Source organism: Agelaius phoeniceus, chromosome 15, assembly GCF_051311805.1.
Source record: "Agelaius phoeniceus isolate bAgePho1 chromosome 15, bAgePho1.hap1, whole genome shotgun sequence".
NCBI classification, from domain to species: domain Eukaryota; kingdom Metazoa; phylum Chordata; class Aves; order Passeriformes; family Icteridae; genus Agelaius; species Agelaius phoeniceus.
Genome location: NC_135279.1, coordinates 16358439 through 16384845, shown reverse-complemented (window position 1 = coordinate 16384845; position 26407 = coordinate 16358439). Strand labels below are relative to the sequence as shown.

Below are 26407 nucleotides of genomic sequence, written 5' to 3'. Positions count from 1 at the left end.
CCTAAAGCTGAACCCGTGACCAAGGAAGAACCAAGTGCTTCCTGCTCGCCATGAATGGGGGATAGCCCGTTCCTTAACTCAGTCCGTCACGGAGACAGGACTGTGCAACTCACATAAACACAACTCCGAGAAACAAGGAGAAACACTGAGAAACACCGCTACTAGCCAAAAGGAGACCTATAATCAAAACCTGTCAGCTGAAGCGCTTACCGAGGGAAAATTAAAACCTTCCGCTGCTGCGTGGGTATACAGATGAAGAATCCCCACTGAGAGCACACCGAGAATACCCGGGGAAACAAAGATGACGTTTCGGGAACTTTTAAAAACAGAAGAAGCTCACGATTTACAGACCTGCGGTGCGTCGGGATTGGCCGGCGACTCTCCCGTCACGGCGGTGCTGCTCGGGCTCGGCTTGTCGCAGGAATCGCCGCCCAGAAGCTCCTCCGCCGACAGGATGGGCACCGGCGGCGGCGGCGGCGGCCAAGCGGCCTCGGGCAGGGCGCGGGCGGGCGGCGGCACGCACAGGTTGTAGGAGTAGGGCAAGGTGCCCTCGCAGAAGTCGGCCGGGAAGGCGGCGCCGGCCAGCGAGAAGCGCTGCGCGCCCAGGCAGCGCAGCACGGCGGGCGGCCCGGCCCGGCGCAGCCGCGCCAGCACGGCCAGCGCCACGCTCAGCACCAAGAGCGCCGAGAGCAGCGCCAGCGCCAGCACCAGGTAGAACTGCAGCTCGGCCGCCGCCGCCGCCGCCGCCTCGGCGCCCGCCGGCCGCTCGCTCAGCTCCGGCAGCGCCTCCTGCAAGCTCTCGGCCAGCACCACGTGCAGCGTGGCCGTGGCCGACAGCGCCGGCTGCCCGTGGTCCTTCACCACGGCCACCAGCCGCTGCTTGGCCGCGTCCCGCTCGCCCACGGCGCGCGCCGTGCGCACCTCGCCGCTGTGCAGCCCCACGCGGAACAGCGCCGGCTCCGACGCCTGCACCAGCTCGTACGACAGCCACGCGTTGCGCCCCGCGTCCGCGTCCACCGCCACCACCTTGGCCACCAGGTAGCCGGCCTCGGCCGAGCGCGGAACCACCTCGAAAGGCGCCGCCGCCGCCGCCCCTCCCGGAGCCTCTCCCGCCGCCGCCGCCGCCGCCGCGGGCCAGAGCACCCTGGGCGCGTTGTCGTTGCGGTCCAGCACGAAGACGCGCACCGTGGCCGTGGAGCTGCGCGCCGGCGAGCCGCCGTCCTGCGCCCGCACGGCCACCGTGAACTCGCGGCACTGCTCGTAGTCCAAGGAGCGCTGCGCGTACAGCGCGCCGCTCCGCGCCTCCACCGACACCAGCGGCGCCGCGCCCGCCGCGCCCGCGCTGCCGCCCGCCAGCCAGTAGCTCACGCGCCCGTTGGCGCCCGCGTCCGCGTCCCGCGCCTGCACGCGCAGCACCAGCGCGCCCGCCGCGTTGTTCTCCGCCACGTACGCGCTGTACGCCGCCTCCTCGAACACCGGCGCGTTGTCGTTCACGTCCGACACCTCCAGCACCAGCTCCCTGCTGCTCCGCAGCGCCGGCCTGCCCCGGTCCCGGGCCACCACCGTCACGCGCTGCTCCGACGCCTGCTCGCGGTCCAGCGCGCCCGATGTCACCACCTTGTACGAGCCGCCCGACGACGCCACGATCGACAGCGGCGCCTCTCCCGACAGCGAGCACGTCACCTGACCGTTCTCGCCAGAGTCCAAGTCATTTACGTTCAAGAGAGCCACCACGGTGCCGACAGGTGCGTCCTCGGGCACCGGACTCGAGAGGGAAAGAATTTTGATCTCAGGAGGATTGTCGTTCACATCCAGCACCTCCACCTCCACCTTGCAGTGAGCCACCAAACCCCCTCCATCCGTCGCCACCACAGCCAGGCTGAAGGTGCGCGTGTCCTCAAAGTCCAGGCCCTCTCGCAGGGTGATCATTCCGTGCTCGGCATCCACCATGAACTTTTGAAGCACCTTGGCCGGCATTTTCCCGAAGCCGTAGGTGATGTGGGCGTTGGTGCCGGCGTCAGCATCGGAGGCAGAGATGTTCACCACCGTCGATCCCGGGGGCGTGTCCTCGCGCAGGCTGACGCGGTACCGGTCCTGCGCGAACACGGGTGGGTTGTCATTGGCGTCGGTGACGTTGATCCACAGCTGGGCCGTGCCAGTCCGGGGCGGGTCTCCGCCATCCAGCGCAGTCAGCGTCAAACGCAGGCTCGGCTCGCTCTCCCGGTCCAGTGCACGGCGCAGCACCAGCTCCGCGGATTTGCTGCCATCCTGACTCTCTTTGACCTCCACTGTGAAGTACTTGTTTGTCTCCAGCTCGTAGCCTTGTAGCGAGTTACTGTTCACGTCCTCATCCTCTGCCATACCCAAGTAAAACCGGGCGCCGGGAGAAGTCAATTCGTTGATCTCCAGCTGGAAACTGTCTTGCAAGAACCGTGGTGTGTTGTCATTCACGTCCTCAATCGCCACCTCGACATGGAAAATGTTCAGCGGGTTGTGCACCAGCACCTCGAAGCTGACGGAGCAGGTCGCCGACTCGCCGCACATCTCCTCCCGGTCCAGCCTCTCGTTCACGTACAGGTTCCCGTTCTCCTCATTCACAGTGAAGTATTGCTTCTCCTCGCTCAGCCGCAGCTTGCGCGCCGGCAGCTCGTCCGCGCTGAGCCCCAGGTCCCGCGCCAGCGGCCCCACGAGCGAGCCTCTGCCCAGCTCCTCGGGGATGGCGTAGCGGAGCCGCTCGCCCGCCGCCCGGCACCACACGCACAGCAGCAGCAGCAGCAGCGCGGCCAGCAGCGCTCGCCCGCCGCCCGGCCCGCGCCTCTGCCGCCTCTGCCTCACCGCCATTCTCTGCCCACTGCGCTCGCCGCGCTCCTGCCGACTGCCGCTGCCCTGCCTCCCTTCCAGCCGCTCTCGCCGCCCAAAACAGACACCGCTCAAACACACCCAGCTCGCCGCGCCGCCTCTCGCCGCCTCTCGCCGCCGCTGCTGCTGTTAGCGGTGCCGCTGCCGCTGTGGCCGGCGCCGGCCGAGCGAGCAGCCTGCGGGGGCAGGACGCTGCGGCGGCGGCGGCTCCAGCGCCGCTCGGCGCCGGACAACAGCGACACCCGGAGGCGCCGCCGCGACACTGCAGCCGCCGCATGCCCGCGCTCAACGGGGCCCGGCTTTGGCCGGGGCTCAGCGCCTGCACCGGCCCCGGGGGCTCTCCCCGACTGCAAACACCCACAGCAGCAGCTCTGCCTTAATTCCACTCCAAGGCCTTTCTATCTCAGATGTAGTGCCAGGTGCTTTCAGGGCATTCTTTTCAGTCACATTGAACACTCAGAAGCAAATATTCATTGCAGGGCAGTAAAGAATGGAATTCAACTGCTCTTAATAAAATGGCGGCCCATCTACAGCAGTAAAAAAGGATAATATAGGGAAGACTTCAAGAGCTTTTCCGCACTTTTTCACATGTCTTGAAGTGTTATTCATTACTTGAGAAATATTTAATATGAGATAGAGATCACCCTAAAGCCATGTGAGGATACCCTATGCCAAGACAGCAGAATAACATTTACTCTTTCGTTTCTGACTCATTAAAGTTGCTAACTCTGAGTTGTTTCATTCATCCATATCTGAGCACCTGACAACGGAAAGCAAAGCAACACTGAGTCCCTCATAAACCCAAACAATATTTTTAGTTTCCATTGTTCTAAAGGCCATTTAATCCACAGCTCTGACATGAACAGGAACACTTTCCGCTAGACTTGAACGTTGGAGGCATGTTAAAAACTTCTCTGAACAATATCTACCATTTTAAAACAACTCACACAAAAAAATTACTCCTAATCAAAATCTCCCTTAGTTTAGTGGAAAAGAATAGTCTGCTGTCCTATGATCACTGGACCTCATAAAAAAGACCTTGCCCTATCTTTCCTAAAAGCTCATTTATAAATAAATTAAAAAGCCTATGCAGCGGTATAATTTCTTTGTGCTGGAAGACCTACAACACCTTCAGCCCATCTGCACTGCAGACAACCCTCAGTCCACGTCCATGATCCTTCTGGAAACTCTGGCATGTCCATTGGGATATTGGTCCAAGATCTGCATGCAGTCCATGCTCTCACAAAAAGAGTTCAGAGGGGAGGAGGGACCACCCTCGAACCTGCCAGGCAGAGAGCTTGTCATGCAGTGCAGGACACAATTCCAGCAGCAGGTGCCCATGGGCAGCTCATGTCCCACCTCATCACCCACCAATACCCCAAAGCACTTCTCTGCAAAGCTCTTCCCTATCCCCCACTCTCTCTTTCAACTGGGGATTGCTCCACCCCAGCTGCAGGACCTTGCACTTTGATCCATTCCATGATGGCTTCAGGGGCCACTTCTCCAGCCCATCCCTGGCTACCATCTCTGCCCTGCACTGAATCAACTCCAGTTGGTGTCAGCTGCAAATTGCCTGAAGGTGCCTCAATCCCATTGGCCATGCAGGTGCTGAACAGACCTGGGCCCAGTCAGGGCCCTTGAGGGACAGCACAAGTCCCTGCTTTGCACCTGGACATGGAGCCACTGCCTGTAACTCTCTGCAGGTGACTCTCCAGCCTGTTCCTCAGCCATTTGACAGCCTCCAGCTGATTGCCCAGCATGTTCCTCTGGGGGATGGCCTGGGGGACACTGCACACCTTCTCCCACTGGGCCCTGCTCTGTCCATGGAAACCTTGCCTGGGCTGCCTGCTCACTCTGCACTTGGACAGCTGCAGCACAGATGATCCTGCATGATTACACTACAGACAAAAGGTTCCTGGCTGAGCACACCAGGAGTGCTTGTCAAACCCTTCCTCTGTGCAGCTGGAAACATCACAGCTGGGTGTGGCAACTGCACCTGCACTGGGGCAGCTGGCACACAGGAGACCTTCCACATGAGATCAGACACCCTGAGGCTGAGCTCATGACCACAAGCAATGCAAGACTCAGAAACACATGGAAATGGAGGGATGCAATGACATTTTGTGGGTCTGCCTTGCTCTACAGAACCAACTCAGATCCCACTGCACTCCAGCAGGCACAGCCTGGTGTTATCTGTGACATGTGACCAGCAAGGCAATGACCCAGTTCTTCTCTAGCCTCACACACAGAGCTCCCCTCTCTGCTTTTTCTTCCACGCCAGGCCACTGTGGAGTTTTGCTGGTGGCCATCTCCTCACTGCTCAAATCTCTCATGAGATGATAATGCACTGCAGCCACACCCAGAAGGGAGCTACAATTGTCTGCTCACCACCATTATGATAAGGAACTGAAGGATTCTAGAGCACACAAATGATAAACAATCATACTAAAAGATCAGCAGTCATCCAACTGAGAATGGCTCATCAAACCATTGGCTTAGGGGGAATCTCCTCCCCATCTTTATCACATGCTCTGTTTCACAGAGAGGCAAAGTCTACTAAAGTCATATTTACATCTATTTCAGCCATCAGGAACAGGAAGAAAAGTCATTTTCATATTTCCTGCCTTCCACTCCCACTGCAACAACAGCAGGGGACATTGGCACATCATATGTTACTAAAAAAAGATGGATTGTAGATAATAGTATGGATACCGACATACTGAGTAAATCAAGGGAAAACAAAACCAAGTAAAAACCCCACAGAATACCCAAAACTACAAATCAGATAAGGCAAGGAAGCACTAGAAGAGTACAAGGAGTCAGACATGTTTACAGTGAAATCTTCCCGGGCTTTATTTTAAGTCCTTTGCAGGCCTTAAAATTCCTACCTGAGAGCACCTGGAAGTCACTGAGGTCTCAAGGGGCAAGTGTGTGGCCCTGAGGACTCACACAGCACAGCAGGATAGGGGGGGGGGGGTCATTTGAACAATGAGTCCTCTCCTCAGCAGCTCTTTCTACTGCATGGCCTGCTCACCGTGCACAGTTATGAAACCATCATTATAAACAGCTTCTCATGGGCCTCTTTCTCAAGGTAAATCTTGTGACAATTTACAGTCAATTTTCTTATTAATTCTACTGCCTATTCCCCACACACCCTTCAGTCCTAAGTGGCTGAAGTAAGGATGTGATGAAAAACATTCATATTTCAAAGCACTGACCAGAACTGGGGAAATGAGCTTCAACCTTCCTGGAAACAAAGGCCTGAGTGGAAGTGTAATTACACTTCTGAAGAAACTCTATATCACAATGTGGCCTAGAGATACAGATAATGGTGGTTTCACACAGGATTAATTAGCTCTTCCAGCCAACAATTATGGTTCTACATAAACAGTTACTGTGGAAAATTGTTTTGTTAGAAGACTGTAATTATCTTTCATGACTGAGACACCAGGATCAGAACAGCAAGGGCACTGCCTGTGGCACCAAGCATGAACTCAAACCATTTCTCTGTCAAACCCACACTGAGTCCCCCATCTGCCTGGCACAGAACTGAGCTCTCACCCTCCTCACTCTGCATTCACAGCCTTCAGTTTCACCATCAACACAAACCAAAACTTTCATTCCATGTTGGCCACAGAAAAAGCAAGAGCTTGGGGAAACATCCATTCATGAAGTTGTATTTCTTCAATGAAATATTCAAGGTCAGGCTGGCTGGGGCTCTGAGCCACCTGCTCTGGTGGAAGATGTCCCTGCCCATGGCAGAGGAGGGTGAATGAGAGGATCTTAAAGTCCTTTGCAACACAAACCTTTTTTATGATTCTGTGTGTCTAGGATAAGATGATTACATGTACAGCTTCAAGGGATGGGTGAGAGACACTCTCCCTATTGAATAATTATACGTTTTAGAGTTTGCAGAATTGCCAGGATCAATGAGGATAATTTTACTCCAAAAAAAAATACAGAAAAAGAAAACTACAAGGAAAACAGCAAACAATCTAAACCAAACCAATTACAGAAAGAAACTAACATCAACCCAGCCAAGAGTGGGAAAACACCAGAAGAGTATCAATCATGGCCTCACATTGCAGATTGGCTCAACTGCAGGATATACACAACCCAGGAAACTGGACTGGAACCAATACACAGGGGCCTCACACAGGAGTCACTCCACAGGCCCCACACTGTCATTGCCTTGGATACAAAGAGAAAGGAAAAGCTTGGAACCACAGCTGGGGGCCTCATCTAAATACCAGGACAAACAGAACTGGACACAATTCATTCATTCATTTTGAACTGCATCACACTGAACTCCAGCACCAGCCCTGTCTCTGCATACACAGACTTCTTCTCTCTGCCAAAACATAACATGACAGCAAATTTTGCATACAGACATCATTAGAAGAAAAGTTGTGTGCACAGCTTCTCAGAGCCCAAACATCAAAACTAACATTATTCTGCTCCTCCATATTACTTCAACAAGTGAGAAATGTCATACAGGCCACAAATTATTTCCAGCTCTGTCAAAGACCCACACATCGAAGTATCACCTCAAAGGCAACATCACCATTCTTCAGCACATGGACTCCTCAAAGCATGTGTGACTACCACTCTTGATGCAAAGGGATATGGAACCCAAACTTGGCAATTTCAGTCCAAACCACACAAGGGAAAATCATTAAGACTCCTCCTGACTCATTTTCAGAAGGCCAGCAATAGCCCTGGGTATCAACAAAACACCTGCCATGTCTCCACCAGGACCTCATCACAAACCACACACCCAACACTAGCTCCTAACCCTTCCCACCTCCCATGGATAGCACAGATCATCAGAATTTAGAGAGATTCCACCAAAAGGAAAGTTACTCGACCGTATCTTCTTAGCATGGATAATATTGGACTTCACTTACGAGACAGCGGACAAGAAAAAACATTTATTACAGAGACATTTGAAGAAACTTGTCTAAGGAAATGTCTCTGTCTTTTAAAGTATAAACATGAAAGAACCATTTTCAGATCATCAGACAGAAAGTTAACGCCTGCAGAATTGAACAGCTCCCAACACTCTTCTGGGTTTATATAACTCAGAGTAGATGATTGATGATGTTGTTTAGAGGCACTGAATACACAGCTTGCAATTCCCATGCCCCATCTGTCATAAGTACAAAATTAAGCTTTGAAGTGACACCATTATGATGACAAACAAATACATATTAAGAACCTGTCAAGGTTCTCCATGCAGCTGGAATACAGATCTTCTAAACAATTACTTTGCGGCAAAGAACTCCACATTCCTTCATGCTAGAGATAGAAAATGGACAGGGAATGGAGGAAAACGTTCCCTTGAGTCTTTCAGCAGACATTCACACACAGCTCACAGCACTCAGATTCCCAACCCTTCACACCATCCATGGTGTCCTTTCACCCATATACCTTACAAACATGGGACAGTGGAGGCCCAGTTCCCCAGACCATTCCTCTTCCCAGCACCAATTGCACACAGCTCTCTCTGTACATCTCTGTGTTCTGGAAGCTACATTTGCTGCTCACTGCAGTTCTGGGAAGAGACTTCATAGGTCCCAAAGGGAAAACCGAGCAGTCTTCCAAGAGACACTGAGGCAGTGACTATCTGCTCACAGGGAATTATGCCCACCTTGTACATCCCAGTGCACCTTGAATCTCTCCCTTCCTATCCAGGCAATTCTCTTGCCATGCTAAATATTTTCGAGCCAAGGCTCCATTTGACAGAGCTCTATCTTAAAATACAATTACAAAACAATCCAGTTCTGCCATTTCCTCCTCTGCACACAGCCACCCAAAGGCTTTTCAAAGAATCACAACTTCAAGAGGATCCTTCATCCTCATAACAGACAGACAGACATCATCAAGGACCACTTGTTACCTGGTCCAATCTTCTCTTGGGGACTACGACCAAAGCATGGATGATGCAAACACTTTTCCTGCTGATCTCCACTATGTGTCATGGGGAACAATAAAGTCTGATAACAAGATACAGAAATGTTGAACTCAGAGCCATCAGCATTTTCTACAAGACACATTCTACTTTTAAAGCACGTGTGCTCTTGGGAAGACACACGAGCCTGCTAAAAGGTTGTATTTCTTAATAACGTGATCCATCCATTCGGAAGATCTACTACTAAGAGCAAGACAGATTCTACACAGCACAGCTGATACAGGAGAACAACGCCTGGAATCAGATCAACACCCAAACTTCCAACCTAACCAACAGTCTGCCAGCAGCAGCCTTCTCCCTCCTTCCTTCTTCACGAACTGGAAGGCTGAGGACCCACGCAAGGTTCACACAACGACAGCAATGGGCAGCAGCCTTCAGAACTTCAATGAAGGAAACTTGACAATGCTTTTAGACAAAGTCTCCTATGAAACACAGAGAACACGGCGGGGAAAGGGCAGGGCTGCATCACAAGAAAGCGTCGTGGAGAAAATCTGACCAGAGGAACTCACCGAGGAAGGGGCGGGATCCGAGGGGAGGGCGCCGGCCGGGTCCCCGTCCCCGAGCAGCGGCGCGGGCTCGTCGGGCGGCGGCCGGGCCGGGAGGGTGTCGCAGCAGCTGGCGGCCGAGAAGCGCAGGTGGCTCTTGCGCGAGTCGGCCGTGAGCGACACGTCGTGCGAGTAGGACTGCAGGAAGGCGCGCACGCCGTCGATGCCCACGAAGTGCGAGACGGGCACGCCGCGCAAGGCGCCGCTGTCCGGCGGCAGCAGCTGCTGGCGGTGGCAGCGGCGCAGGCGCAGCGCCAGCAGCAGCAGCAGGAAGGCCACGAAGAGGCACGAGACGGCGGCCACGGCCAGCACGAGCCAGCGCGTCAGGCTGGCGGCCGGCTCGCCCGGCGCCGCCGCCTCGTGGGCCGCGCTGCCCAGCTCGGCCAGCAGCTCGGCCACGCTCTCGGCCAGCACCACGCTCAGCGTGGCCGTGGCCGACAGCGCCGGCCGCCCGTGGTCCCGCACCAGCACCAGCAGCACGTGGCGCGCCGCGTCGCGGGCCAGCGGCGAGCGCGCCGTGCGCACCTCGCCGCTGTGCAGCCCCACGCGGAACAGCCCCGGCTCCGTGGCCTTGGCCAGCTCGTAGGACAGCCACGCGTTCTGCCCCGCGTCCGCGTCCACCGCCACCACCTTGGCCACCAGCGCGCCGGCCTCGGCCCAGCGCGGCGCCAGCTCCACGCCCGACCACGCCGCAGCAGCGCCCGAGCCCGCCGCTGCGGCCGGCGCCGGGTACAGCACCTGCGGCGCGTTGTCGTTCTCGTCCACGATCAGCAGCCGCACCGACACGTTGCTGCTCAGCGCCGGCGCGCCGCCGTCCTCCGCCCGCACGCACAGCTGCAGCTCGCGCAGCTGCTCGTAGTCCAAGGAGCGCAGCGCGTACAGCGCGCCCGTCTCCGCCTGCACCGACACGTACGACGACAGCGGCGCGCCCCGCACCCGCCCCTCCGCCAGCCGGTAGCGCACGCGCGCGTTCTGCCCCCAGTCCGCGTCCGTGGCGCGCACCGTCAGCACCAGCGCGCCCGCCGCGTTGTTCTCCGCCAGCCGCGCGCTGTAGCGCTCCTCCAAGAACACCGGCGCGTTGTCGTTCACGTCCAGCACCCGCAGCGCCAGCACCGCGCTGCTCTGCAGCGCCGGCGACCCGCCGTCGGCCGCCCGCACCGTCACGTTGTACTCCGACACCTGCTCCCGGTCCAGCTCTCTCGCTGTCACCACGCGGTAGTATTCGTCAAAGGACTTCTCCAGCCGGAACGGGACGTCCTTGTCGATCGAGCAGCGCACCTCGCCGTTGGCCCCCGAGTCCCGGTCCCTCACGTGCAGCAGGGCCACCACAGTTCCCGAGGGGGCATCTTCCGGGATCTCTCTCAGTGCCGACCGCATCGAAATCTCTGGCACATTGTCATTCACGTCTGTCACAGTGACCACGACTTTTGTCGTATCGAAAAGAGCTCCGCCGTCATGTGCCTGCACATCTAATTCATAGGAATTGCATTCCTCGAAGTCCAGGCTCTGTAGCAGGGTTATCGCACCCTTGTTGCCATCCAGCTGGAAAATCTGCGAGGCTTTCTCGGTAATTTTCTGAATCGAATATTTCACGCGTCCGTACAACCCGTCATCGGCGTCCGTAGCTGTGACAGTGACGATGGTGGAGCCCACGGGCACGTCCTCGGGCACACGCACCGTGTACTCCGCCTGGCTGAACACGGGCGCGTTGTCGTTCACATCCACCACCGTCACGCGGATCCGAGCCGTGCCCGTCCGTGCCGGATCGCCGCCGTCGCTCGCCCTCAGCACCAGCTCGTGAAACGCCGCCTCCTCCCGGTCCAGCGCCTTGGCCAGCACCAGCTCGGGACGCTGATCGCCGCCGGGGCCCGCCTGCACAGCCAGCGAGAAATGCTCGTCACCGCTCAGCTCGTAGCTCTGCAGCGAATTCCGGCCCGAGTCCGGGTCGTGAGCCTCGGCCAGGGGAAACCGCGACCCCGGGGCTGTCGTCTCGCTCATTCTCAGCTCTGTTTCGGCCTCTCTGAAGCTCGGCGCGTTGTCGTTAATGTCTGTGATTTCCACTTCGATTCGGAAAACCTGCATCTGTCCCTCCACTATCAGCTCACAGCGCAGCACGCATTGCTGCACACGCTCGCACAGCTGCTCTCTGTCGATCCTTTCTGCCGTCACTAAATGTCCCGTCTTCCCGTGCAGAGCGAAATACTGCATCCTACCTTCGGAGACCACTTGGACGCCGCGATCTCGGATCTCCGTCAGCTGCAGCCCCAGGTCCTTGGCCACGTCGCCCACGAAGGAGCCCTTGGGCATCTCCTCGGGCACCGAGTAGCGCAGCTGCCCCCACGCCGCCTCCCACGCCGCCAGCAGCACGGCCCAGAGCAGAGCTCGCTGCCGCCGGCCCCAGCGCCTCCCCGCCGCGCACATCTCGCCCGCGGAACCGCCGGCACCGCAGCACCGCCGATCCAATCCCGCTGCCACTCAATGCTCGCACCTCCTGCACCGTGCGCAGCTGCCGCTGCCTCCGCCTAACTCCACAATGGACCAGCACCGCGGGGACGATCGGGGACCGCACGTTCGGACACGGAGCGAGCAACCGAGCGAGCCGATCCGCAGCGGGCGGGGCTGCCGGTAGCGCTCCGAGCTTCCTCTCGCTCCTCTCGGTCAACAGCGGCGCCCGCAGCCTCCTCCCGGCACTGCAGGCACCGAGCGCTGCCCAGCGCTGCGCTTCTGCTTTCCCACGGACAGCTCGGGAGGACCCGATATTTGCCACCGAGACAATTTTCTCGTGCAGCGGTGACCTCCTGCACCGCCTTTTCTCCAGCCGACCTCGGCTTTGATCCTTTACGGGATCACGGTCAGGATGAATGTGGGGGTGGTGTTTCTACCGCAGGAGGTACTAATAACTTACTAAAGGCAATATATGTAAATTAAAGCATGTTTTTCACATTTCAAGCTCTAGATTACCATCAGTCTCACTCTGTTCGTTCAAAAACCTCTTCAGCAACGGGGTCTGAGATTGAAAACATTAGATACACACCCACACCCACCGATAACCTGAGCTATCAGGCTCATTAACACAAGCGGGATGAGAACAATTGCATGCTTCTTGAATTCAGGGAGCTAACTTTTATATGATTATTACAGATAGAAATAAAGATGCAGCCAACAGTCTCAAAGGGAAACTTGAAGGGACCAAGAGTCGAATGTTTGAATCTCGCTATTCTCAGTTAAATTTAGTATTTCCTTACTTTTTACACATTTACACCTTCACCAAGTAATTCTAAAGCCACAAGGAAAAGAATTTATCAGGAATCAACTTGCAAAGCATTGAAGTGTATTAAGAAAGTATCACAGGAATACTCTCTTAATCAGGTTGGTACAACAACTCAATGAAAAGAATTGTAGAATAGTAGGAAAAAAGTACAGTTTCCCGCTCAAAACTCTGATTAGCCATGAAAAATGTACAAATGAGTTTGATTAAGGTGCCCGAACTGTCCTTTGGCTAATCTCCTTGATACTGTCATATATTCCTATCTCAGATGTCTATCCATGTGAATAGCCAGAATTTTAAAATCTCGCTGTTGTCCAAAAAATTGACATCTCCATAAATCTCAAACCCTTAGGGTAAAGACGAGAGGAAAAAGAAAAACATCTGAAGCAAACCTTTCTGCACCTGACCTCTGTATGAAATAAATATCTTTAAGAGTAAAACAGGGAACTGTCAGCTAGGATGCAAAAACGAAACCAAGCCCACTCCTGCATAACCCCCTAAAAGAAGCGACATTCTTTTCTTTCACTCAGAATGCAGAACACAACATTCCAGAAACGTTTCCTTTGAGTCCAACAGGCAACCCCCCTAAAAACCAGTAATAAACGAATTTCTCTAAAGCTATAAACAAATCTCAAATGCACTTTCTGAATCAAAACAGGAACGAAAAAAGCTACACCATCATTTGTCAGTGGTTTTTTTCCTGTCGAACTACATCAAACAGAATCAGCAATGGAAACGCATTTTAATTTATAGAGCACGAGTTTTGAAGACAAAACCTCTTCCATTGAACTTGACTCTGTTCCCAAGGAAGAGCCAGGTGCTACTGCTAGCGTCCTGCTCTCCATGGAAGGGGCATAGCCCTTTCCTTAATTCAGTTTGTAATAAAATTTCCTAAATTCATGGAGATAGATGTGTGCCTCCCACAAAAAAATAACCCCGGAAAACAAGTGACCACTACTCCAAGTTAAAAAGAGAATTATACTCAAAGCATCTCATCCGAAAGAGAAGCTGATACCAAGAAAAGATCAAGACTTTCTACAGCTACATGGAGACACAAAAGGGGACTTGTCATGGAAACCATGCCGAGAAAAAGAGGGGGGAAAGGACCATAATAAAAAAGACTCAATAACAGAACGAGAGCCCGGCTTTACAGACCTGCGGTGCATCGGGATTGGCAGGCGGCTCTCCCACGACGAGGTCACTGCTCAGGCTCGGCTTGTCGAGGGAATCGCCGCCCAGAAGCTCCTCCGCCGACAGGATGGGCACCGGCGGCGGCGGCGGCGGCCAAGCGGCCTCGGGCAGGGCGCGGGCGGGCGGCGGCACGCACAGGTTGTAGGAGTAGGGCAAGGTGCCCTCGCAGAAGTCGGCCGGGAAGGCGGCGCCGGCCAGCGAGAAGCGCTGCGCGCCCAGGCAGCGCAGCACGGCGGGCGGCCCGGCCCGGCGCAGCCGCGCCAGCACGGCCAGCGCCACGCTCAGCACCAAGAGCGCCGAGAGCAGCGCCAGCGCCAGCACCAGGTAGAACTGCAGCTCGGCCGCCGCCGCCGCCGCCTCGGCGCCCGCCGGCCGCTCGCTCAGCTCCGGCAGCGCCTCCTGCAAGCTCTCGGCCAGCACCACGTGCAGCGTGGCCGTGGCCGACAGCGCCGGCTGCCCGTGGTCCTTCACCACGGCCACCAGCCGCTGCTTGGCCGCGTCCCGCTCGCCCACGGCGCGCGCCGTGCGCACCTCGCCGCTGTGCAGCCCCACGCGGAACAGCGCCGGCTCCGACGCCTGCACCAGCTCGTACGACAGCCACGCGTTGCGCCCCGCGTCCGCGTCCACCGCCACCACCTTGGCCACCAGGTAGCCGGCCTCGGCCGAGCGCGGAACCACCTCGAAAGGCGCCGCCGCCGCCGCCCCTCCCGGAGCCTCTCCCGCCGCCGCGGGCCAGAGCACCCTGGGCGCGTTGTCGTTGCGGTCCAGCACGAAGACGCGCACCGTGGCCGTGGAGCTGCGCGCCGGCGAGCCGCCGTCCTGCGCCCGCACGGCCACCGTGAACTCGCGGCACTGCTCGTAGTCCAAGGAGCGCTGCGCGTATAGCGCGCCGCTCCGCGCCTCCACCGACACCAGCGGCGCCGCGCCCGCCGCGCCCGCGCTGCCGCCCGCCAGCCAGTAGCTCACGCGCCCGTTGGCGCCCGCGTCCGCGTCCCGCGCCTGCACGCGCAGCACCAGCGCGCCCGCCGCGTTGTTCTCCGCCACGTACGCGCTGTACGCCGCCTCCTCGAACACCGGCGCGTTGTCGTTCACGTCCGACACCTCCAGCACCAGCTCCCTGCTGCTCCACAGCGCCGGCCTGCCCCGGTCCCGGGCCACCACCGTCACGCGCTGCTCCGACGCCTGCTCGCGGTCCAGCGCGCCCGATGTCACCACCTTGTACGAGCCGCCCGACGACGCCACGATCGACAGCGGCGCCTCTCCCGACAGCGAGCACGACACCTGACCGTTCTCACCGGAGTCCGGGTCCTTTACGTTCAGAACGGAAACCACTGTGCCGACTGCTGCGTCTTCAGGCACTGGGCTCGACAGTGACAGAATCGTGATCTCCGGTGCGTTGTCGTTCTCGTCTATGACGTCTATTTGCACCTTGCAGTGTGATACCAAACCCCCACCATCCCTCGCCTCCACGCCGAATGTGTATTTGCTCTTCTCCTCGAAATCGAGGGCACCCGCCGTCTTGACCTCCCCAGTTTCCCTATCGACAGCAAACAATGCACTGATAGCGTCAGGGACGTTGCCAAACGAGTAGGACACCTGCCCGTTGGTGCCTGCGTCTGCATCCGTCGCCTGTACCTGAAGTACCAGTGACCCCGCTGGCAAATTCTCTGACACTCCCGCTTCATAGAGGCTTTTGCTAAATACGGGCGGGTTGTCGTTGGCGTCTGTCACGTTGATAAGAACTTGGACAGTCCCAGACCTCGCGGGGTCCCCGCCATCGACCGCCATCAACACGAGATCAAAAGAGCTCTGCTTCTCCCGGTCCAACGCTCTGTCCAGCACCAATTCTGGCTGCGTGCTTCCGTCGGGGCTCTCCTTTAAGGCTAGAGAGAAGGACGGGTTGCTGCTGAGCTGGTAAGTCAGCTGGGAGTTACTTCCCACATCAGCGTCTCGTGCCGTCTCCAAAGGAAACCGAGAACCGGGAAGAGTCCATTCACCAATTTCGACATCCAGAGCAGCCTTCCTGAAGGCCGGGGAATTGTCATTAACATCCTCGATCGCTACCTCGACGTGGAAAACGTTCAGCGGGTTGTGCACCAGCACCTCGAAGCTGACGGAGCAGGTCGCCGACTCGCCGCACATCTCCTCCCGGTCCAGCCTCTCGTTCACATACAGGTTCCCGTTCTCCTCATTCACCGTGAAGTATTTCACCTGCTTCTTGCCGGCAGACGCCACCTGCAGCCTGCGCGCCGGCAGCTCGTCCGCGCTGAGCCCCAGGTCCCGCGCCAGCGGCCCCACGAGCGAGCCTCTGCCCAGCTCCTCGGGGATGGCGTAGCGGAGCCGCTCGCCCGCCGCCCGGCACCACACGCACAGCAGCAGCAGCAGCAGCGCGGCCAGCAGCGCTCGCCCGCCGCCCGGCCCGCGTCTCTGCCGCCTCTGCCTCACCGCCATTCTCTGCCCACTGCGCTCGCCGCGCTCCTGCCGACTGCCGCTGCTCTGCCTCCCTTCCAGCCGCTCTCGCCGCCCAAAACAGACACCGCTCAAACACACCCAGCTCGCCCCGCCGCCTCTCGCCGCCTCTCGCTGCTGCTGCTGCTGGCGGTGCCGCTGCCGCTGTGGCCGGCGCCGGCCGAGCGAGCAGCCTGCGGGGGCAGGACGCTGCGGCGGCGGCGGCGGCGGCGGCTCCAGCGCCGCTCGGCGCCGGACAACAGCGACACCCGGAGGCGCCGCCGCGACACTGCAGCCGCCGCATGCCCGCGCTCAACGGGGCCCGGCTTTGGCCGGGGCTCAGCGCCTGCACCGGCCCCGGGGGCTCTCCCCGACTGCAAACACCCACAGCAGCAGCTCTGCCTTAATTCCACTCCAAGGCCTTTCTATCTGACATGTGCTGCCGGGTGCATTCAGGGCATTCTTTTCAGTCAAATTGAACACTCAGAAGCAAATATTCATTGCAGGGCAGTAAAGAATGGAATTCAGCTTCTCGTAATAGAATCACGTTTCATTTATACCAGCAATAACCTATAATATAGGGAGACTTCCAGAGCTTTTTCAAACTTGTCTTGAATTGTTCTTTTACTGTCTGGGATCAATTAGTTGGAGATATAGATCCGCCTAAAGCAAAATAAGCATCCCCTATGACAAGGTAGGAGAATAACATTTACTCTTTTCTTTCTGATTCATTAAACTTGCTTCATCTGCATCTCAACATCTGAGTGCCTCACAACAGAAAGTGTAAAGCAACTCTGAGCCCCCTTGATAGGCAAGCAATCAATATTTTCAGTTTCCAAGTTATACTTTTCTCTAAAGGCCATGTAATCCACATCTCGGACACCAGCAGGAATACTTCCTGATAGACTTGGATGTTGGAGGCACATCCAAAATTTCTCGGGGCAATATCTTCCTTTTTGACACAACTCACACTGAAAAGCTTTCTCCTAATCAAAAACCCCTTTCTTTTAGTGGAAAACAACAACATGGTGTACAATGAACCCTAGACCTCATAAAAAGCACTTGCCCCATCTTTCCTAACAACAGCTTATAAAAAAATTCAAAAGTCAACACAGACATATCATTTATCTGTGTTTGAAGACACAAGCTACTTCAGTTCTTCATCATAAAAGAAATGTTCCAACTCTCAGGCCACCTCCATCATCCTTCTGGGAACTCTGGCATGTCCAGTGGGATATTGGCCCAAGATCCCCATGCGGTCCATGCTCTCACAAAAAGAGTTCAGAGGGAGTGAAGGACCACCCTCGACCTGCCAGGCAGAGAGCTTGTCATGCAGTGCAGGACACAATTCCAGCAGCAGGTGCCCATGGGCAGCTCATGTCCCACCTCATCACCCACCAATAACCCAAAGCACTTCTCTGCAAAGCTCTTCCCTATCCCCCACTCTCTGTTTCAGCTGGGGATTGCCCCACTCCAGCTGCAGGACCTTGCACTTTGATCCATTCCATGATGGCTGCACGGGGCCACTTCTCCAGCCAATCCCTGGAGATCCACACCAGGCCACTGTGGGGTTTTGCTTGTGGCCATCTCCTCACTGTTCAAATCTCTCATGAGATGATAATGCACTGCAGCCACACCCTGAAGGGAGCTACAATTGTCTGCTCACCACCGTTATGATAAGGAACTGAAGGATTCTAGAGCACACAAATGATAAACAATCTTACTAAAAGATCAGCAGGCATCCAACTGAGAATGGCTCATCACACCATTGGCTTAGGGAGAATCTCCTGCCCATCTTTATCACATGCTCTGTTCCACAGAGAGGCAAAGTCTACTAAAGTCATATTTACATCTATTTCTCCCAACAGGAACAGAACACAAAGTCACTCTCATATCTCCTGTCTTCCACTCCCACTGCAACAAGAGCAGGGGACATAAACACACCATACATTGCTCAAAACAGATGGATTGTTGATAATAGAAAGTCTAGCCACACACGGAGTAAATCAAGGGAAAACAAAATGAAACAAAAAAAAATCTACAAAAAAACAACAACAACAACAACAAAGACCTGCAGAAAACACCAAAACATGAATCAGATAAGGATAGGAAGCACTATTAAATAACAAGTAGTCATTGATGCTCACTGTGAAGTCTTCCAGGCCTTGTTTGCAGGCTTTAAAATTCACACCTGAGAGCACCTGGAAGTTACTGAGGTCTCAAGGGGCAAGTGTGGCTCTCAAGACTCACACAGCACAAGAGGATAGGGGGGTTCATTTGAACAATGAGTCCTCTCCTCAGCAACTCTTTCTATTGCATGGCCTGCTCACCTGGCACAGGTAGGAAACCACCACTTTAAACAACTTCTCATTGGCCTCTTTCTCAAGGTAAATCTTCTACAAATCACAACAGATTCTCTTATTGCTTCTGCTTCCTATTCCCCACACACACTCTTTAGTTCTAAGTGGCTGAAAAAAGGACATCCTGAAAAACATCAGTCACTGTTTCATATTTCAAAGTAATGACCAGAATTGGGGAAATGAACTGCAACCTTCCTGGAAACAAAGGCATGAATGAAAGTGTAATTATAATTCTGAAGAAACTCTATATCACAATGTGGCCTAGAGATAGAGATGATGGAGGTTTCACACAGGATTAATTAGCTCTTCCAGCCAACAATCATGGTTCTACATAAACAGTTACTGTGCAAAATGTTATTGTTAGAAGACTGTAATTATCTTTCATGACAGAGACACCAGGATCAGAACAGCAAGGGCACTGCCTGTGGCACCAAGCATGAAATCAAACCATTTCTCTGCCAAACCCACACTGAGTCCCCCATCTGCCTGGCACAGAACTGAGCTCTCACCCTCCTCACTCTCCATTCACAGCCTTTGCTTTCACCATCAATGCAAACCACAATTTTGGTTCCACGTTGGCCACAGAGAAAGCAACAGCTTGGGGAAACATCCATTCATGAAGTTGTATTTCTTGAATGAAATATTCAAGGTCAGGCTGGCTGGGGCTCTGAGCCACCTGCTCTGGTGGAAGATGTTCCTGCCCATGGCAGAGCAGCAGGAACAAGAGGATCTTTAAGGTGCTTTGGAACACAAACCATTCTAGGATTCTGTGTGTCTAGGATAAGATGATTACATGTACAGCTTCAAGGGATGGATGAGAGACACTCTCCCTACTGGGTAATTATGTTTTGGAGTTTGCAGGATTGCCAGGCTCAGTGAGGATCAACTTTACTCCTTGACACAAATACAAACAAACAAAGAGACAAACAACCCAACCCAATTATCCAAAGAAACCTTAATCAACCCAGTTAAGAATGGGAAACACCAGAAGAGTATCAATCATGGCCTCACATTGCAGATTGGCTCAACTGCAGTATATACACAACCTGGGAAACTGGACTGGAACCAATACACAGGGGCCTCACACAGGAGTCACTCCACAGGCCCCACACTGTCATTGCCTTGGACACAAAGAGAAAGGAAAAGCTTGGAACCACAGCTGGGGACCTCATCTAAATACCAGGACAAACAGAACTGGACACAATTCATTCATTCATTTTGAACTGCATCACACTGAACTCCAGCACCAGCCCTGTCTCTGCATACACAGACTTCTTCTCTCTGCCAAAACATAACATGACAGCAAATTTTGCATACAGACATCATTAGAAGAAAAGTTGTGTGCACAGCTTCTCAGAGCCCAAGCATCACAACTAACATTATTCTGCTCCTCCATATTACTTCAACAAGTGGGAAATGTCATACAGGCCGTAAATTATTTCCAGCTCTGTCAGAGACCCACACATCCAAGTATCACCTCAAAGGCAACATGGACTCCTCAAAGCATGTGTGACTACCACTCTTGATGCAAAGGGATATGGAACCCAAACTGGGTCATTTCAGTCCAAACCACACAAGTGAAAATCATAGGACTTCTCCTGACTCATTTTCAGAAGGCCAGCAATAGCCCTGGGGATCAACAAAACACCTGCCATGTCTCCACCAGGGCCTCCTCACACACCACACAACCAACACTCCCTCATAAACCCGTCACAGCTCCCAGGGTAAGCAGACACCTTCAGAATTTAGAGAGACTCCACCAAGAGGAACGTTGATCAGACTGTATCTCCTTACTACTGATAATATTCGACATCTCACCCAGTCATGGGACAAGAAAAAGCATTTATTTAAAGAGATATTCTCAAGAAAAATCTCTAAGGAAGTCTCTCTCTTTTCACCTATAAACATGAAAGAACCATCTTCAGATGATCAGAAGAATGAGACAGAAAGTTAACATCTGCAGAACTGAAGTGCTCCCAACACTCTTCTGGGTTATATAAGTCAAAGTAGACGATTGATGTTGTTGTATATAAGCACTGAATACACAGCTTGCAATTCCCATACCCCATCTGTCAAAAGTACAAAATTAAGCTTTGAAGTGACACCATTGTGATGACGTGAAAATACTTAGCAAGATACTTCCAGAGTTCTTCTCCATGCAGCTGGAATAGAGATCTTCTAGACAATTACTTGGGAAAGAAGAACCTCACATTGTTTCATCCTAGAGATAGGAAGTGGACATAGAATGGAAGAAAACATTCCCTTGAGTCTTTCAGCAGACATTCACACACAGCTCACAGCACTCAGATTTCCAACCCTTCACACCATCCATGGTGTCCTTTCACCCATATACCTTAAAAACATGGGACAGTGGAGGCCCAGTTCCCCAGACCATTGCTCTTCCCAGCACCAATTGCACACAGCTCTCTCTGTACATCTCTGTGTTCTGGAAGCTACATTTGCTGCTCACTGCAGTTCTGGGAAGAGACTTCATAGGTCTCAAAGGGAAAACCGAGCAGTCTTCCAAGAGACACTGAGGCAGTGACTATCTGCTCACAGGGAATTATGCCCACCTTGTACATCCCAGTGCACCTTGAATCTCTCCCTTCCTATCCAGGCAATTCTCTTGCCATGCTAAATATTTTCGAGCCAAGGCTCCATTTGACAGAGCTCTATCTTAAAATACAATTACAAAACAATCCAGTTCTGCCATTTCCTCCTCTGCACACAGCCACCCAAAGGCTTTTCAAAGAATCACAACTTCAAGAGGATCCTTCATCCTCATAACAGACAGACAGACATCATCAAGGACCACTTGTTACCTGGTCCAATCTTCTCTTGGGGACTACGACCAAAGCATGGATGATGCAAACACTTTTCCTGCTGATCTCCACTATGTGTCATGGGGAACAATAAAGTCTGATAACAAGATACAGAAATGCTGAACTCAGAGCCATCAGCATTTTCTACAAGACACATTCTACTTTTAAAGCACGTGTGCTCTTGGGAAGACACACGAGCCTGCTAAAAGGTTGTATTTCTTAATAACGTGATCCATCCATTCGGAAGATCTACTACTAAGAGCAAGACAGATTCTACACAGCACAGCTGATACAGGAGAACAACGCCTGGAATCAGATCAACACCCAAACTTCCAACCTAACCAACAGTCTGCCAGCAGCAGCCTTCTCCCTCCTTCCTTCTTCACGAACTGGAAGGCTGAGGACCCACGCAAGGTTCACACAACGACAGCAATGGGCAGCAGCCTTCAGAACTTCAATGAAGGAAACTTGACAATGCTTTTAGACAAAGTCTCCTATGAAACACAGAGAACACGGCGGGGAAAGGGCAGGGCTGCATCACAAGAAAGCGTCGTGGAGAAAATCTGACCAGAGGAACTCACCGAGGAAGGGGCGGGATCCGAGGGGAGGGCGCCGGCCGGGTCCCCGTCCCCGAGCAGCGGCGCGGGCTCGTCGGGCGGCGGCCGGGCCGGGAGGGTGTCGCAGCAGCTGGCGGCCGAGAAGCGCAGGTGGCTCTTGCGCGAGTCGGCCGTGAGCGACACGTCGTGCGAGTAGGACTGCAGGAAGGCGCGCACGCCGTCGATGCCCACGAAGTGCGAGACGGGCACGCCGCGCAAGGCGCCGCTGTCCGGCGGCAGCAGCTGCTGGCGGTGGCAGCGGCGCAGGCGCAGCGCCAGCAGCAGCAGCAGGAAGGCCACGAAGAGGCACGAGACGGCGGCCACGGCCAGCACGAGCCAGCGCGTCAGGCTGGCGGCCGGCTCGCCCGGCGCCGCCGCCTCGTGGGCCGCGCTGCCCAGCTCGGCCAGCAGCTCGGCCACGCTCTCGGCCAGCACCACGCTCAGCGTGGCCGTGGCCGACAGCGCCGGCCGCCCGTGGTCCCGCACCAGCACCAGCAGCACGTGGCGCGCCGCGTCGCGGGCCAGCGGCGAGCGCGCCGTGCGCACCTCGCCGCTGTGCAGCCCCACGCGGAACAGCCCCGGCTCCGTGGCCTTGGCCAGCTCGTAGGACAGCCACGCGTTCTGCCCCGCGTCCGCGTCCACCGCCACCACCTTGGCCACCAGCGCGCCCGCCTCGGCCCAGCGCGGCGCCAGCTCCACGCCCGACCACGCCGCAGCAGCGCCCGAGCCCGCCGCTGCGGCCGGCGCCGGGTACAGCACCTGCGGCGCGTTGTCGTTCTCGTCCACGATCAGCAGCCGCACCGACACGTTGCTGCTCAGCGCCGGCGCGCCGCCGTCCTCCGCCCGCACGCACAGCTGCAGCTCGCGCAGCTGCTCGTAGTCCAAGGAGCGCAGCGCGTACAGCGCGCCCGTCTCCGCCTGCACCGACACGTACGACGACAGCGGCGCGCCCCGCACCCGCCCCTCCGCCAGCCGGTAGCGCACGCGCGCGTTCTGCCCCCAGTCCGCGTCCGTGGCGCGCACCGTCAGCACCAGCGCGCCCGCCGCGTTGTTCTCCGCCAGCCGCGCGCTGTAGCGCTCCTCCAAGAACACCGGCGCGTTGTCGTTCACGTCCAGCACCCGCAGCGCCAGCACCGCGCTGCTCTGCAGCGCCGGCGACCCGCCGTCGGCCGCCCGCACCGTCACGTTGTACTCCGACACCTGCTCCCGGTCCAGCTCTCTCGCTGTCACCACACGGTAGTAATCCTCAAAAGACTTCTCCAGCCGGAACGGGACGTCCTTGTCGATCGAGCAGCGCACCTCGCCGTTCACCCCCGAGTCCCGGTCCTGCACGTGCAGCAGAGCTACCACTGTCCCCGAAGGAGCGTCCTCAGAAATCTCACGTAGTGCCGACCTCACAGAAATCACTGGGGCATTATCGTTTATGTCTGTGACACTGATCGTGAGTTTGGCAGTGTCGAAAAGGCCTCCTCCGTCCCGTGCCTGCACCTCAAATTCGTAGGAGTCGCCTTCCTCGAAGTCCAGGCTCTGCATCAGAGTGATAGCTCCACTCTCAGAGTCGAGATGGAAAATAGCCGTGTCCGCCTCATTCTTCAACGAGTATTCAATTTCCCCGTACAGACCTTCGTCGGCGTCAGTGGCCGTGACAGTGACAAGGACAGAGCCCACGGGCACGTCCTCGGGCACACGCACCGTGTACTCCGCCTGGCTGAACACGGGCGCGTTGTCGTTCGCATCCAGCACCGTCACGCGGATCCGAGCCGTGCCTGTCCGTGCCGGATCGCCGCCGTCGCTCGCCCGCAGCACCAGCTCGTGAAACGCCGCCTCCTCCCGGTCCAGCGCCTTGGCCAGCACCAGCTCGGGACGCTGATCGCCGCCGGGGCCCGCCTGCACAGCCAGCGAGAAGTGCTCGTCACCGCTCAGCTCGTAGCTCTGCAGCGAATTCCGGCCCGAGTCCGGGTCGTGAGCCCTTGCCAGGGGAAACCGAGACCCTGGAGCTGTCGTCTCGCTAATCCTCTCCTCAACTTCACTTTCCTTGAAGCTTGGAGCGTTGTCGTTAATATCAGTGATTTCCACTTCGATTCTGTAAACCTGCATCTGTCCCTCCACTATCAGCTCACAGCGCAGCACGCATTTCTCCACCAGCCGGCACAGCTGCTCTCTGTCGATCCTCTCTGCCGTCACTAAATGTCCCGTCTTCCCGTGCAGAGCGAAATACTGCGTCCTACCTTCGGAGACCACTTGGACGCCGCGATCTCGGATCTCCGTCAGCTGCAGCCCCAGGTCCTTGGCCACGTCGCCCACGAACGAGCCCTTGGGCATCTCCTCGGGCACCGAGTAGCGCAGCTGCCCCCACGCCGCCTCCCACGCCGCCAGCAGCACGGCCCAGAGCAGAGCTCGCTGCCGCCGGCCCCAGCGCCTCCCCGCCGCGCACATCTCGCCCGCGGAACCGCCGGCACCGCAGCACCGCCGATCCAATCCCGCTGCCACTCAATGCTCGCACCTCCTGCACCGTGCGCAGCTGCCGCTGCCTCCGCCTGGCTCCACAATGGACCAGCACCGCGGGGACGATCGGGGACCGCACGTTCGGACACGGAGCGAACAACCCACTGAGCCGATCCGCAGCGGGCGGGGCTGCCGGTAGCGCTCCGAGCTTCCTCTCGCTCCTCTCGGTCAACAGCGGCGCCCGCAGCCTCCTCCCGGCACTGCAGGCACCGAGCGCTGCCCAGCGCTGCCCGCCCTGCCTTGCTCCATACAGGCCACGGTCGCCACCGAGATGGCGCTTTTCGTCCAGCGCCGATCTCCTGCCCCCGCATTTCTCCAGCCCATCTCCGCTTTCATCCTCCAGGCTATCACCATCGGGAGGAAGGCAGAGGCATTCTGTGGCCGGGGTTCTTTACCGCACGGAAAATTCATCACTTACTAATGTAAATTTAAAAAATATTTTTGTATTTTACCCTGGAGCTTATTGTTACTCTTATCCTTTTTTTTCAAAAACATTGAACAACAGCCTCCCATACAGAAAACGGGAAAATATCATATCCCGAACACACAGATCTATCAGGTTCTTTAACACAAGTGGGACGAGAGCAATTGCATGATTCTTGAAATATGGGAGCTAATTGTTACACGATTGAAGTATAAGTAGAAATAAAGATGCAGCTAAAGCTCTCAAAGGAAATTTTCTGGACATAAAATATTTTTCATCCCTTCCTAAGATACACGTAGTGTTTCCTTAGTTTATATACATTAAAATTCATTCAAGTCATTCTATGTTTCCTTTTTTTCTGAAATATATGTGTAAAACACTGTAGTTCGTTTATAAACCAATCATCTAAGTATCTCTAATGAGGTTGGTACGGTAAGTTTTCAAGAAGACGATTATAATATCATACAACAAAAGAACAGCTGCCATATCGAAACTGTGTGACCACTAATCCATGTGCAAACGGGCTTGACTCAAGTGCCTAAACCCTCCTCTGCCAATCTCCCTGATATGGGATCCCTTCGTATCTCATATGTCTGTCCTACTAAACAGAATTGCAAAAGTTGTCTCTTTTCGATATATTTGAGATCTACTAAAAGCCCCAACATCGTTGTGAGAAGAGGATACAAAAATAACAATCTCTGAAACAGAAATCTTTCAGCACTCTCACCAGTGTAAGGAATCAAAATGTTGCAGAGCAAAAAAGAGTGAACTGCCAGCCAGGACGCATAAACGAAGCCATCTAGCCTCACTACTGCATTCCCCCCAAAACCGGTGACAAACTCTTTTTTCACTCATGATGGAGAACGGAACTTTCCCCGTTCGTTTCCTTTCTAAATCTAACCGGGACTAAACAAAGTTGAACGAACGTGTAAAGCTATACACGACTTCCAAGCACACCCATTCTGAACAAATCTGTCAGGAAGGATAAAAGCTCCAACACCAGGGGAGAGGGATCTCGGTTTTTTGCTCGACTCCATCATTCAGAATGAACCGTTCTCTTTCCACAGAATACAAAACTGTTTTCAATGTTGCTAACACATCCAAATTGACAGAGCTCAAGTGTTGAAGACAAAATCTCGTGGCGGAAGCTGAACCTGTGACCAAGGAAGAACCAAGGGCTTCCTGCTCGCCATGAACGGGGGATAGCCCGTTCCTTAACTCAGCCCGTCACGGAGACAGGATTGTGCAACTCACATAAACACGACTCCGGGAAAAAACGAGAAACACTGAGAAACACCGCTACTAGCCGAAAGGAGAGCTATAGTCAGAGCCTGTCATCTAAAACTGCTACCGAGAAAAAAAATTACAAACTCCCACCGCTACGTGGGGATACAGATGACGAATACCCATTGACACCA

At 55.1% G+C, this 26407-nt stretch overlaps 1 protein-coding gene and 2 pseudogenes across 6 annotated transcripts in view; all 3 read right to left on the bottom strand.

The window, feature by feature from the left end:
- The window catches only part of LOC129126975 (protocadherin gamma-C5-like), a 224788-nt gene that overhangs the window by 140224 nt on the left and 58157 nt on the right, over positions 1-26407 (bottom strand). The window contains exon 1 of one of the 6 annotated variants that reach the window (XM_077186324.1): positions 13799-16543. The exons of 4 other annotated variants lie outside the window; for them this stretch is intronic. In XM_077186324.1, the coding sequence (XP_077042439.1) occupies positions 13799-16285 (2487 nt within the window). In that variant the 5' untranslated portion in view covers positions 16286-16543. Of the gene's footprint in view, positions 1-351; positions 3003-13798; positions 16544-26407 lie in introns of those variants that run through there. One more of the 6 variants, XM_077186322.1, reaches the window with a different exon arrangement.
- Positions 2931-12145, bottom strand: LOC129126930 (protocadherin gamma-A2 pseudogene; annotated as a pseudogene).
- Positions 16375-24897, bottom strand: LOC129126932 (protocadherin gamma-A10 pseudogene; annotated as a pseudogene).